This window comes from Balaenoptera musculus, chromosome 1, assembly GCF_009873245.2.
Source record: "Balaenoptera musculus isolate JJ_BM4_2016_0621 chromosome 1, mBalMus1.pri.v3, whole genome shotgun sequence".
Classification (NCBI taxonomy): domain Eukaryota; kingdom Metazoa; phylum Chordata; class Mammalia; order Artiodactyla; family Balaenopteridae; genus Balaenoptera; species Balaenoptera musculus.
In genome coordinates this window covers 176247082-176262395 of record NC_045785.1, presented here as the reverse complement: position 1 = coordinate 176262395, position 15314 = coordinate 176247082, and the positions used below count along the sequence as shown (strand labels likewise).

Genomic DNA, 15314 nt, shown 5'->3' with positions numbered 1-15314 from the left:
AAATCTACTATTCTAAGCACTCCTTTCTCACTACTTGCTTCACTGAATGGCTGTCAAAACATTTCCTTTCCAGCTCTCATGCCTTTAACCACACAGTTCCCTCATCCTGGAACACCAAACCCACCATTTCACCCTCAGAATTCCTATCCATTCCTTAAGGCTTATTCATTTGTTCATTCACTTATTCAAGAAAAACCTGTATGTAGCACGTCTACATGCCAAACACACGTCCATGAAACCTTTCCTAACACCCCCAGGTAGAAGTGACTGCTCTTTTAAGAGCTGGAATGAGATTCTTATCAAGTTATGTCTTATCTCCTCTACTCTAATCGAGGTAACCTCCTTTGAGGCACCGACCCGGCTCCTCACAATTTTTCCTAGTTCTCAGATTGAACAGTCTCGAGTACTCAACCATTTTTTAAAGAAAAACCAATCAGTTAAAAACCCAATCAGCCCCTAGCTCCTATGGGCGGGGCAGAGGGCTCCTACCCTCTTCCATAGTTTGGCACTGCCCACATCAAGTTCTTTTCCCCCAAAGAAACTCTTAAAAGTTGTTTTTAAAACCCAATCAAATGCAATTCTGTCTGGGCAAACTCCTTCTGGAAGAGAAAACACACAGAAAACTCAGAATGATTTCTCCATCAACATTTCATAAAGCTAATTAAATCGTAAGCCCTCGAGGCCAAAAGATAAAAAATAAAAACCAACCAACTAAACTTCACCTAGCTTTTCATCAACTCCTCCTAAAGCCCGCTGCTCCCACTCGATCAAACAAAGTGAGTATGGAAGTTCTGGCCCAGGGTTCTAGCTGTCCAGATGAAACACCACTGAGAGAGACATCACTCAAAAGGCCCCCAACGATGATCAGACATCTCTCTCTCTCTCTTTTTTTTTTTTTCGTAATACATATGTATATATCCATTCTTTTTCAGACTCTTTTCCCATTTACTTTTCCCATTACTCCATTTCAGCAGGAACTTTCTCCCTGAGGAAACTCCTGCCTTCACCTCCAACAGATTCTGACTACTCTTCCAAAGTCACCGAATCTCTTTCCCGTCCTAACTTCAGAATTGGTTCCTTTCCCTCTGCTTGAGGGAATCGGGAAAGGAGAAGGAACAGATCAGGAGCTGCAAGGGGCCAGCAGAGATAGTTACAGAGCAGCCGCGTAGAGAAAGGAAAAACTAAAGAACAAAAAAGAGACTTCTGGGCACCCGGCGGTGCGCTCCTTTCTGCACCTATGCACGCAGCCAGCACTCGGCACACACGGGCAGAAACAAACCCCCACGGCACCCTCCCCCGACGCTCAGAGAATGGACCGCTGCAGACACCACTCCTCCCGCTCCCTCCTCACCTACAAGTGCAACTTCTGCTCCTGGGAAAACTTTTTCCCCGGAGCACCGGGTTTCCTCCATCCCCATAGGGAACGGGGGGGAGGGGTTCGGGAAGAGGGGGCCCCGGGGTCGCCCAACTCTGCCCCGCCGCCCGCCGCCCCCCGGCCCCGGCCGCGCCGGACTCACCCCCAAACCACGTAGTTGGTCTTCACATTCTTGGGCCAGGAGAACTCGCCGAAGATCACTTCGTCCCCTTTCACCACAATCTCCTTCTTCTGAATGTTGTACTGTCGCAGGACGCTGAGCACATCCGCCATCTTCGCCCCCCTCGCTGCCGCCCGCCCCGGGCTCCGCCGCCGCCGCGCCCGCCGCCCTCTTCGCCTGTCGCCTCAACCCCCGCCTCGGCCGCCGCCGCCGCCGCCGCGAGCCAACTGCAGCCGCACTGGCAGCGGTCCGCGCCTACGACAGCAGCTGAGGAGAGAGCCACCCAGGCCGCCGAGGACCCCGCGCTAGCAAGCAAGGCCCCGCCGCGGGCTGCCCGCGGAGAACGCCTGATCTCGCGCCGCCAGGGCCCCCAGCGCCGCCGCCCGCCGCCAGGGGGCGCCGCGCCCGCCCGGGAAACGCCCCTCCCAGACTCCCACTCGGCGCGGAGCCAAATCCCGTACCGAAACTCGGAGCGCGGGGACGCCGTGCCCACGTACGGCGCACGTACAGGGAGCATTGCCCGGCGCACGCGCGCGGGGCACGTAACTCATCCTCGTCCCCCCGCCCCGCGCGGCGCGTACGCGGCAGGCGACAGGTGCGCGCGCACCTGCGCGGAGAGTCCGGAACTTCCATCCCTAGAGCGCGCACTGGGTGCTCCACGACCCACCTGGAGTGTGGCCAGTGGTTCTCGGGTCTCTTCTTTAGCCAGGATGGAGTTTGGCGAGAGATTTGCAGAACCGGGATTACCTTCCCAACTAGATCGGACCCGCCTAGCAAATGGCCTGTAGGTCTTAGTGATTAAGCCCTCTTTGAAGGGACGGGTTTGGGGGAAGGGGTTGCTTTGGGGGTTGTTTTTTATTACGTGTTTTTGGTGGACTCGCATAGTGGAGAAGACCGCGTCCAGTGGAGATCAATCCCGGGCACTGGTGTTTGTTAGCTGCCTTTTGACCTTGGTCAAGTTACGCACCTTCTCACAGCATCAATTGGTTAATGGAGAAAATGGAATTAGTATAAGAAGGTGAAAGCACCTAGCAAATCATCTAAATATCATAAATGTTGGATCTTCCCCCTCAATTCCTTAGGTGGTGACTTTTTCCATCCTGTCCTCTTCTCCCCGCCAACCCCAAAGGGCTACATTTAAATGGCTCTGTTCCAAGATGCTGATAGGAAAGTTAGAGAACACGAACTCAATTTATTGATAGAAATTCAATGTACTGTGGCCTGTTTACCTTAATTGAAACATATCCCATAGGCCATTTTTAAAAATTTCTCTTACTATAAGCAGAAAGGAAAAGAAGGCAACTTTGTGATTGACATAACCAAATTCTGTTACCTGCTTTGAAAAGACTCAATTCTCGTTATCTGCCCTGCAGAGACATACATAGAAGAATGTGGTTCATTTTTCTATACACTCTAGCCATTTTGCAACTGAATTTGAGAAATTTTGGCTATTCTGCAAATGTTCCCGTTACTATGGTATTTTCCTAAACTTCGCCCCAAACACTCAGGTTAAAAAGAACGTTTTTTATTTATCCCCAGCACTATCTACTCTATTTATACTTGTATCAGAGCACCCAGTACTACTTGACTGCCTCCCCTACAAAACTAAATGACAATAGACCTGTGTCATCCTATCAGAGTGTCTTGCACATTATTTGCCACGTTGTTGGCCCCTTAAAAAAATGTTAAATCAATAAATGTGTAGATGAGTTCAAGGAAGTCAAAGTTTTATGATAGATTAGGAGAGTCAACTTCAGTCCCCTCAGAAGATACTTAATTTTATTTTGTAAACAAACAACGATTATCTTAGTCCATTCAGGCTGCTATAAGAGAATACTATAGACTAGATGGCTTATAAGCAAATTTATTTCTGAAGGCTAGGAAGTCCAAGAGCAAGGCACCTGCAGACTCAGTGTCTGGTGAGAGCCTGCTTCCTGGTTCATAGACCTTGGTCTTCACATTGCATCCTCACCTGGTAGAAAGAGGAAGGGAGCTCTCTGGAGTCTTTTTTATATATATATAAGTTCCTAGTCACCCCTCCAAAGGCCTCACTCTTGGTACCATCACCCTGGAGTTAGAATTCCAACATATGAATTGGTGGACGGGCGCGGGGACACAAACATTCAGTTTTATAGCAGTGACCAAACAGTCTCTCTTTGGGGATAAATCATGTTTTTTTGAGGGTAATGATTCTATTTTTTTCTTTTCCATTATAGTTTATTACAAGATGTTGAATATAGTTTCCTGTGCTATGCAGTAGGACCTTGTTGTTTATTTTATATATAGTAGTTTGTATCTGCTAATCCCAAACTCCTAGTTTATCCCTCCCCCCCTCCCCCTTTGGGAACTATAAGTTTGTTTTCTATGTCTGTGAGTCTGTTTCTGTATTGTAAATAAGTTCATTTGTATCATATTTTAGATTCCACATGTAAGTGGTGTCATATACTATCTGTCTTTCTCTGACTTCCTTCATTTGCTACAAATGGCATTATTTCATTATTTTTTATGGCTGAGTAGTATTCCATTGTATATATCCATATATATACCACACCTTCTTTAGCCATTCATTTAGGTTGCTTCCATGTCTTGGCTATTGTAAATTGTGCTGCTATGAATATTGAGTTGCATGTATCTTTTCAAATTAGTGTTTTCTCCCGATATATGCCCAGGAGTGGGATTACAGGATCATATGGTAGCTCTATTTTTAGTTTTTAAAGGAACCTCCAAACGGTTCTCCATAGTGGCTGCTCCAATTTATATTCCCACCAGCAGTGTAGGAGGGTTCCCTTTCCTCCACACCTTGAGAGCAATGATTCTTTTTTTTTTTTTTAAGTTTAATTTTTATTTATTTATTTATTTATGGCTGTGTTGGGTCTTCGTTTCTGTGCGAGGGCTTTCTCTAGTTGCGGCAAGCGGGGGCCCCTCTTCATCGCGGTGCGCGGGCCTCTCACTATCGCGGCCTCTCTTGTTGCAGAGCACAGGCTCCAGACGCGCAGGCTCAGTAGTTGTGGCTCACGGACCTAGTTGCTCCGTGGCATGTGGGATCTTCCCAGACCAGGGCTCGAACCCGTGTGCCCTGCATTGGCAGGCAGACTCTCAACCACTGCGCCACCAGGGAAGCCCGAGAGCAATGATTCTTAAACTCGATGTAGTGAGATATGTCATTAGTTATCTGTTACTTGTAACAGTTAAAGGACTGAAAGTTGTAGATCATTTTGTTTTTAAATCTCTTACAATTACCCCACTAATGTTAATTCAATAATGTTGTGTCAAAATACAATAAAGGCAAGTAGTAGCGCTGAAAAATTAGAATATTAATTAGAAAAAAATGGAAAATTAGTCTTGTTTCTTGCTCAGATAAAAGCTGCCCACTTCTGTAGTCATCAGCTTCTAAAGAATTCTTAACAATCCTCAGTTTGAAGTCTCCTGATAGAATAAATGCCCAGCAATCAGGAGAAAGTGGAACATGCTTTTAGCTGCAAACCATGGATCCAAGATCGTCACCTTGGAGTTTTACCACTATGTCCATTGTTAACAGCGCCTGATAAGGATCTGTCCATCAATGCCCAAGGGCAGTTTTATTCTGATGCCTTTTCCAGATGACCAATCTCCAGGTTTTAGATCAAGAAGGGTCTGTTTTAGGTAGGTATTTTGGAAATGCAGCTTGAAACTGCTAGTGATAATTCTGGAGGCATCATAAATTTCTTGTAGTACTTATTAACGTTGCTCTGTAATGGATAGAATCTAGGATTGGAAGTAAACTTTTCAAATGCAAGGGATGGCGGGAGATGGAGAATGGGGTTGGGGCATAGTTGTTAAATCTTGAGGAGATGCTCTGGGTTCCAGAGGGAGTGATCTTATCGCCATCAAGGCCAATGGCAATACGAAAGGCAATGAAAGTTCAGCTTTCTGAGAGCTTTGCTGATTTTAGTTTTAGGATTCGATTAATTTTCTTTAGTTTTCCTAAAGTTTGTAGAAGATAGGAAATGGAATTATAGCTCCCCAGCAAGGAAAAACCTCTGCCCATCCTGAAAATAAACAAACAACAATCTGAACATATTCTTAACTTACTGCTAGAAGAATTTGTGTAAAATCTGTTTGGCAGTGTTTAAAGGGGCCTCGAGGCTTTGGCTTCTGTCCATTTCCTACCTTTACGGTCATGCCCAGATTATGTCCTTGGCTGAAAGGATGCACATTGGAAACATCCTCAGTGATACCCTTACGATTACCCCAAGAATGTTGGTTCCATATTGTTGTCAATTTATCTCTGCTACTGTGTTTAATATCATGAAGCATTCTGGTTAAAGTTCACTTTTATTATTGCTTTGTCCTTAGCTGATAGCAAAGCATCTAAAGATTTTTAATTTGTTGTCCATTTTATAAAGGTTACTGTAGAGGTCGGGGATTCTCTTTGTTTTCAAAGCATTCCAAGGTCATGGACTTATCCAATACAATTATTACATACATATGTAATGTTTACACATATACACACATATATATGTGTGCGTGTCTATGTATATATACATATGTTTATCTATACATATGCATATATACATACCCTTACCTTTTGTCAGTAGGTTAGGTAAGAGAAATTTGGCATTCAAACTGATTTGATTCTGGAAGCACCTTATATTTTAAGGATAAATTTGAGCAATCTTTAATTTTTCTTTTTATGCATGAATCATCAACAAACAAAATTAAATCAGAAACATCCAAGAGTTCTTAGAGGTGTGTGTGTATTATGGATAGTTTTCCAACAGAGGTAATTTCTATTGGGATTCCTTTTGGTAAAGAAAGGAGGGTGCCTGGGCTTGGTATTGCAGTAATGGATAGTGGTGTGTAAGGAAAACAGTATTTTATAGGAGGTTAGGCAGCTAGCTGAGAAGTGTGGAGTATTTTTTGTCAATAAAAGAATCTGCGTGGCTTGGGGAGTAATTAGGTTTAGTGGATACCCTGGAACAATCAACTGAAGTTTTCACGTTTTACTATTATTTGTTACAGCCCTTGTACAAGATGGATGCCCTTTGCTGCTGGATCTAATGAAAGACTGAAATAAGTAATAAACCTCTGAAGAGTCAGGATGCCTGACCAGTAGTAGTTCAGACTTTTCATGAACAAAAACACAAACAAGAAAATTTCCGCATGAGGGTTTCTTCCTTTGTTGTTCTAAAGCAACTCTGTAAGGAGTAATCTTGTTCTTGTCAAAAGTAGCCTAAGTGGCTGGTGTAATTCCAAATTGTCCCTGGCACAATTGTGCCAGTTGGAAATTTAAGCATATAAGTGGACATTATGGTGTGAAAACATGAGGGAAGCAGGTTTGGGGCAAGGAAGTGGCAGTTTTCAATTTCGAGGAACGGATGAGAACTGCAATGTTCCCCAAAGATGTGCTTGTGCAACCCCACATCTCTGGAAGTTGGTCAAAGGCTCAGCATCACCAAACACAGGTTGGACAAATCTCTTTCTTCCAAGCAGATGGAATTAAAGGAATCAGGGACATAAAGACAAGACTAAGGAGGAAGTCTTTGTATAATTTTTAAATGGAGACTCGAGGCAAAGTTGGTTCAGAGGCACTGGTCTGAGTAGACCTTCTGTGCTCATCAGCCCCAGGACCAGCTCAGGATAGACTTAGGAAGTCTCTGCCTGTCCTATTCCCATAGATTTTCCTCTAATAGACCACTAAACAAGCAGACAGACCTCGGGGGGGGGGGGGGGGAATATTAGGAGGCTAGAAAAAGATTTCACTAAGGAGCGGTTCAAATCTGATCAGATAACAGAAGGATCCCTTGAGACTTTATTCCGAGGAAAAGAAAATAAAACCCAACGTGAAGGATTTCAACAAAATGTTGAAGCTCAATTAAATATCATTTTACCTCCCCACTCCAGGCATGATGGCCTTAACCAGGAGAAGATGCAAGAGATTTCAGCTGTCCAGACCAGGAAGTTGCAGGTCCCATCTGCAGCTGTGAGGATCTGAACTCAATCTTGGTGGAAACTTCACTTCTGTCAATGACCTTCAAACAGCAACCACCAGGAGCACACTGTGGGGAGAGGCAGTCCACCAAGGGCCCTGGGTGTCCCTGCCTGTTCTTACTGAGGGTGCCAGACTGCAAGGCTTATCCATCTCCTGATTCTAAACAGTTGCTGTATGAAGTTGTAGAGGCAACTAAATGTCAAGGTAACCTCAGACTCCTGCTCAACCCCCAGGCAAGGGGGACTGGTTTAATGGCATCTTGCTGTAACCTTTGCTATTGCTCAAAAAATGCTGGACTCTTAGCCCCAGGTTCTTTTACCGTAAAGGAACCCACTAAATATACTGGTGTCATCTGGCCCTCCACATCTCCCTGTTAAAATTGGGGCTTAGGAAACCAGTGCAAATACGCTGACACTCTAGCCACTGTTTTCAGTAATAAAGCCCTTCATCTCTGATCCAGGAATCTCATGTCTTTTGTCATCATCTATGAAACTGATACAAATTAACTTGTCAGCTTGCAAGTGCAATAAAATCTCAGACCCTTCCCAGTCCTTGACCAGGAGTTGGCAAAATTTTCTGTGAGGGGTCGAATAATAAATATTTTAGCGCTTGTAGGACATATATGGTCTCTGTTACATATTCTTCTTCGTTTGTTTGTTTGATTTGAAACAATCCTTCAATTTACAATAATCACTTGTAGCTTTCAGGCCACAGATGGGATTTGGTCTGAGTTTGCTGGCTGTTGTTCTTGATACATTTATTGGTCAAACAAAGTTGGGCTTATTGACTGTTTGCTATAAGGAAGACCATACATTATGTGTATCTGTGCAGTATCTCTGTAAGAGGGTGTCAGGATTATTATAGGCTTTGGGACTGGTGTTAGGTAATTTGGGGAAACACTTAAGGATGTGGAGCTTTGCTCTTCTTTGGATCCTGTCAGGAAGCAAAGGTGAACTTATGACTGTGTATCTTAATTTTCTCCAAAACAGGGATTGACAAACTTTTTCTGTAAATGACTAGATGGAAAATATTTTAGGCTTTGCAGGTGAACTATGGTCTCTTTCACATATTGTTCTTTGTTTGTATTTTCTTTTATTTTTTTACTTTTTAAAAATGTTAAAAACCATTCTTTGCTCAAAGGCTGTATGAGAACAGTCAAGGTCCAGATGCAACCTCATCTCGAAGGTGAGAGGAATAAAATGAGGCTGAAACTGTAACTAGCAAACTGTAATGACCCCAGTAGTGGTCATTTTAAGATGTATGTTCAGATATGATTCCTGAGTGGTCTTGTTTTGTCTTGATCCATCATGGTCACAGAGTGATCTTATCTGAAGTCGGTGCCCTGTGAAATTATTTATATTTAACAGGAGAATATCATGACTTCGCTGTTGGTATGGATGCAGATCCTGGATGTCAAAGACAGCTTTTCTCTTTGTCTGTGAGTGGACAGAGGGCTAGACTGACTTCTTTGACTACCATTGCCTTGACAGTGCCCACCTCAGGTGCCCTCTTAGATTTACACAAATCTAACAAACAGGTGAACAGGTCTTTGTTCTGTGCTTGGCCCTCATATCATAGTGGAAAGTTGGTGATATTGGAATTGGAGAGACTTGGGATCAAACTGCAATCCTGTCACCAATAAGTGTAGCCTTGGTCATGTTACTTGCCCTTCCTTTTTTCATTACTAGTTAGAGATAAAAATATTCCATTGTGGGCTCTGGTTTCAGACTACTTGGATTAAAAGCCCAATCTATCAACTGCATAACTCTAGACAAGTTACTTAAACTTTTGGTGCTTTGGGTTCTTTATATGTAAAATGAAAGGTAAGAACATACCTGCTTCATAAGGTGGCTAAGAACAGTAAATGAAAAAACATGTAAAGTACAGATGATCCTTGAACAACACAGGTTTGAACTGCATGCGTCCACTTATGTATGGATTTTTTTTTCAATAGTAAATACTACAGGGCTTCCCTGGTGGCGCAGTGGTTAAGAATCCTCCTGCCAATGCAAGGGACACGGGTTCAAGCCCTGGTCCCGGAAGATTCCACATGCCGCAGAGCAACTAAGCCCCCGTGCCACAACTACTGAAGCCCATGTGCCTAGAGCCCCTGCTCCGCAACAAGAGAAGCCACCGCAATGAAGAGCCCGCGCACCACAACAAAGAGTAGCCCCCGCTCACCGCAACTAGAGAAAGCCCGTACGCAGCAACGAAGACCCAACGCAGACAAAATAAATAAATAAATAATAAATAAATTTATTTTTTTAAAAAATAGTAAATACTACAGTACTACACGATCTGAGGTTGGTTGGGTTCCCGGATGCAAAACCTTGGATACGGAGGAACCAAGTTTACAGAGAGCCAACTATGAATTACATGCGGGGATTTCTGATTGTGAAGCGCCCCTAACCCCAGCATTGTTCAAGGGTCAACTGGAGTTCCCAAGTAAGCTGTTGTTTGCCAAATGAGTTTCTGTATGTGAATCACTCAAATGCAGTATCTGACACATCAGTAAATGTGAGTTATTTTCCGCTCTTCAAAGTGCTGTTTGCTAACCTCCTTAGCACCCTGGAGAGTGTCAGGCATATTGATCTCTGTTGCTCAGTGGAGGGTTGGAGGGAAGACAACGGTAGCCTTCTACAGGCTCCAGGTCCCTTCCTTCTAGCTCAGACCTGCAGCACTGCTGGGAAATTCTCTGTTCGCCTTCACCTTCCCCTTTACCTTCTTTCTTCTCCTTCCTTTCACCTCAGTTGTCCGGATCACCTGGTCCTGCTCCATCCACAACTTCATAGTCAATCTCTTTGTCAGTCACCTCTAATCTGATTTCTGCTACTACCACGACCATTCATGAGAATTTGTCCCTTGAAAGGTAACAATATCTTTCCTTTTGCAAATCAAAGAATCTGTGTAAGTTCTCACTCCTTCACTAATGTCCTTTTTTGCTACTATTGACTCTGATCTCTCTTCAGAAAACTTTTTCCCTCCATAATTCTGCCTACATTGTCTTGTGTGGATTCCCAGAAAGGATAAAAGATACAATTCAAGGAAAAAGAAAAGGGTTACAAAAGCCTCTCTATGTTCTTTGCCTCTTGTTTGCAGAAAAGCTGAAGTCTCCCAGGCTTCCCAAGGTCACAAAGGAGAAGGCTCGAGCAGTTAATGTCCTAATGATTAGGACAACAGAGTCATAGATTCGGTGTCTGATGCACATTCTGAGTTGTTTTACAAGTACTATAACTCCCACCAGAGGACATGACACAAGCTGCTCCAACTTGAGCAGTACTGAATCTATGGCTAGCACAATTCCAAGAACTGGCCTCAGGAGCATGGGATTAAAATTATTGCTCATAATAATCTGTATCTTTGTGGGCATCAAAATAATTGTAGCTTTCTCTGCCCATATATGTAAGCTGGCAACTTAAATTGTCAGCAAAGAGATGCTACAGACCAATGTTGACATCTTCCACTTGAGAAAATGGTGCCCTATGTCAGCATGAAGAAGTTACAGAAGATGAACCTTTGCCCCTAATCCCATAGAAATGCAATGATGTTTGACAGTGGGGAATTGAAAGCGGCTCTTCTGCCCCTTTCCAGTTTGCCCATTTCTGTTCCTCTCTAACCTTCAAAGAACCTAATTATAAGAATGAGATCACTAGGCAGTTTAACCTAACTCCTGACTTATGCTCTCCTGAAGCACACCATGCCTTGCCTAACCTGTCAATTCTTTTCCTGGATAAAAAGAAGTAAGAATGAAGAATTAAGTAATTAAAGAATGATTAGCTCTCTCCCCACAAAGGCCTCCTAAGGAATCCCGCAGGCAGATCATGTGGGCAAGATAACGTCTGAAAAGAGAGTCAGCCAGTCTGCATGCAGAGGAGAATGATGCAGTACCCAACCTCCTGCCTTGATGATTCACTGAGATTCTTTCCCCCATTTTTCCCTTTAAAAACTGTCATGACTGAGCAGAATCTTCGGAGTTGGTCTCTGGACACGAGTCCACCTTCTCCCCAGATTTCTGGCTTTTCTAATTAAAGCACCTTTCCTTTCTACTGACACTTGCCTCTCGGATTATTGACTTTTGAGCAGCGAGCAGCTGAACCTGAGTTCAGTAACAATACAAGTTCAGCCTCCTCTTAAGGAAAGAAATAGGACAGGGCAAAGCAATAGTGACCTCTATGGAGATAGAGAGAAAAGACAAAATTTCAGAATGCAAAGGTTAGGAAACATCTATCACAAAATGCTGTTTGTTCAACACCAGACGGCAATCAGAGGTATTAATTTGTCCAGTGCAAGGCTTATAGACTACCCAAGATCTTTTTTTTTTTCAGTTGAGGTATGGCTGATTTACAATATTATGAAAGTTTCAGGTGTACAATGTAGTGATTCACAATTTTTAATGTTATACTCCATTTATAGTTACTATAAAATATTAGTTATACTCCCTGTGTTGTACAACATATCCTTATAGCTTATCTATTTATACATAGTAGTTTGTACCTCTTATCCTCAACCCCTATCTTGCCCCTCCCAGCTTCCCTCTCCCCACTGGTAACCACAACTTTGGTCCTCTATATCTGTGAGGCCACCCAAGATTTTAAAAAACAATTTGCTCACACTTCAAAAGAAAATATTTTTGTTCTTGTCATTCCCAGTCTATTGACCCAGAGACTTAAGAACACACATATTAGGGATTTAGAAATGATATAGAACTTAAGAAGTGCTTGACAAAAAATAAAAGCTAAATAAATATTTTCATTAGAGCCCACTGGATGCTAATTCTTCAGCAAACTGAAGTGGTAGAGGTACCACATTCTTTAACAAAAGTTTCCCTAATCCATGATATAACTTTCATTTCCTTCATAAGTATGTCCAGGGCATACTTGGTTAAGGAATTCCAAGTCTTCCATATAGCTATAAAATACTCCCTATCTGGTTTTCTTTCCCCTGTTCTCTGGGCTCAGAGCATTTAAATATCTTTCAGTTTGACACTTAAAAATTCTGAATAAATCTTGACATAATTCTTTCCCATCTTACTATGCTGGTGGATATTCTAATCTACCTATCCAAGGTATTTTCTTATTCATCTCATTCTTGAATTAGGAACCTGAACTATATGCCTTCTGAGTATAAGAACTTAAATAACATTTGACATCCCCATTCATTATGGCTTATCCCTGGGTTCTTCCAAAAAGATCACATAGGTCCTTGTGGTATCAAAAATATATATATATATTTGGCTTTTGTCCCCGGTTTGGTTCCTGGCACAGAGCCCCTAAAACTCTTGGAATTTCCTGAGTGATTGAAGGGTTTTTGTTATTCATAACAAGTCCCTTCCCCTCATAACTGAGTTTATGTTAATGAATTTATTCTTGATGTCCCATATTTAGTTTCAAGGGAGGGGCTCGCTGGGCTTAAAAGTTGGATTTTCAATGCCCCCTGCCCCTCCCCCCAAACACACATCTCAATGGAAGGGACAAGTTTGAGTCCCACCAAGTCAGTGATCCAATCGGCCACGCCCATGCAATGGAACTTTGATACCAACTCCGGAATGACAAGATTTCGGGGAGCTTCCGGGCTGGTAAACAGGTTGATTTGCTGGAAGGGTGGTGCTCCTGGCGAGAGTGTTGGACTTCTGCACCCAACCTTCCCCCAGCCGCTCCCCAGGCATCGCTTCTATTGACCTGTTCCTGGTTTGTATCCTTCATAATAAATCTGTTTTTTGTAAGTACAGTGCTTTCCTGCATTTCGTTTGTTTGTTTAGTCAATTATTGAACTTGAGGTGAGGTCGTAGTAACACCCAAATTTGAAGCTGGCCAGGCAGAAGTGTGGGCAGCCTGGACACCCCCTTTTGGCTGGTGTCTGAAGTGGAAGCAGTCTTGTAGGACTGAGCCCTTGACGTTTGAGGTCTGTGCCACCTCCGCGTAGTTAGTGCCAGAATTAAATTGAAATGTAGGACACCCAGGTGATGTCAGAGCATTGGAAAACTGGGTGTTGTTTGAAAAAGCAGAGAGTCCTTATCAAGCTTTCCTGTGAAATAATAATGTGTTGTACTTTTTGTACTTGTTGAATGAGAAACTCTATAATGCCCAAAAGCTTACAATGAATCTCAGTCATGGTTTTAAACTAATGTGGTTTTAATTTAGAGTTGCAGTCTATTTGGGAGAAAAACACAAGGGGGAGACATCGTTCAGGCTACGACAATGCATGGGCACACATAAGTTTGTTTTTACCTTTTCAAATGGGAGTACTTAACAGTGATGTCAAAGTAAAAATATGACACATCTTTGTGAACCATGAACTATACACCGTTTACAACTTTACGGCGTTCAAAAATTTGTTGAAAAGGTAGAGTGTTATCTCCTATGGGGCAGGAACCTTGTCTGTATCGTGTGTCCAGAACAGAGGCTGACCGAATAAAGGATGAAGTAATACAGGAAAACAAATCCAGAAAATGACTATAATGCAAAATTCACAGGATTTTAACAAAATACACAAGACTTCAGTGAAATATCAGGCTTTCTCTAGGCTGTGTTAGGTGTGGTAGGTTGAAAAACGGTCCTTCCCCCCAAAATATGGAGGTCAAATCCCTGCAACCTGTGAATGTTACCTTATTTGGAAAACTGAACCTGCAGATGTAATTTCGTGAAGAACCTAGAGATGAAATCATCCTGGATTTTTCAGCTGGGCCCTAAACCTAATCACAAGTGGCCTTATCAGAGAAGGAGACGTGAAGAAGGAGCCAGAGACTGAAGTGATGTGGCCACAGCCAAGGAACACCTGGAGCACCAGAAGGTGGAAGAGGAAGGACATGAATTCCCCTTTATAGTTGCCTCTAGAAGGAACACAGTACTGCCAGATTTTGGACTTTTAGCCTCCAGAACTGTGAGAGAATAGATTTCTGTCCTTTAAGTCTGTGGGAATTTGCTACAACAGCCCTAAGACAACGAATACAATAGCTGATCCTCCAGGGCTCACAATCACGCTCTTTTTAAAGTTTCTTTGGAGGAAGCATTTTCCAAGGTTCCTAGATGTCTAAGGTCCACAGGTTGGACCCGCTCTAGAGGACCTCCTGAAGGGCCTTTCAAGTAGAAGATCTCATCGTTTACTGATCTGAGCGACTTGCAACGCTAGGAAGCGGAAAACCCTGCTCTTGATGTCAAACACACTGTGTGAGCTTTAACTGACAATTTAAAGAATAAAAAACGAGTTTGAAAGAACATTCAAAGATGTGTCAATTCTTTTAATTGATACCATGTCGAATCTTGAAAAAAAATTGTAGAACTCCTAAGGCTGTATTTACCAATATATTCTTGATCTACCTATACTGGCCATCCCCCATTATGTTCACACATAAATGAACAGCCCACGTCTTTATGTATCATTGCAGACATCACAATTATGACCAAAAATCATCACTTCTGTAGCTACCCAAAGAAGTACAAAGCAGTTGAAGATGATGAATATATCATGCTTAATTCAGGCATAACACTTTTTGTCTGAAGTACTCTCATTTGGGAACCCCTTTTTAAAAATCTGTCCAGTGAATTCTGTGCTTAACATAGGCCATCTATACTATATTAAAATTAAATTGTGACGTGATTGTTTCACCTCACAATACACAAGTGGAGACAATAAGGTAAAATTCTACAACAAAACAAAACAAAAATACAGTAAATTTCCTAAAAAGCTGTCTTTTGATTAAAAAAAACCAAAAACACAAAACCTCACAACATTGTAGATAACAACATATCTTCATTTTTAAATTTAATTTTGGATTTATGGAGAATGACTTTACACCTTTTGGGGTATTT

General features: G+C 42.7%; 1 protein-coding gene across 1 annotated transcript in view; it reads right to left on the bottom strand.

The window, feature by feature from the left end:
- The window catches only part of CDC73 (cell division cycle 73), an 87250-nt gene extending 85348 nt beyond the window's left edge, over nt 1–1902 (bottom strand). The window contains exon 1 of the mRNA XM_036860156.1: nt 1518–1902. Within this exon, the coding sequence (XP_036716051.1) occupies nt 1518–1648 (131 nt within the window). The 5' untranslated portion in view covers nt 1649–1902. The remainder of the gene's footprint in view (nt 1–1517) is intronic.
- Nucleotides 1903–15314: the final 13412 nt, after the last annotated feature.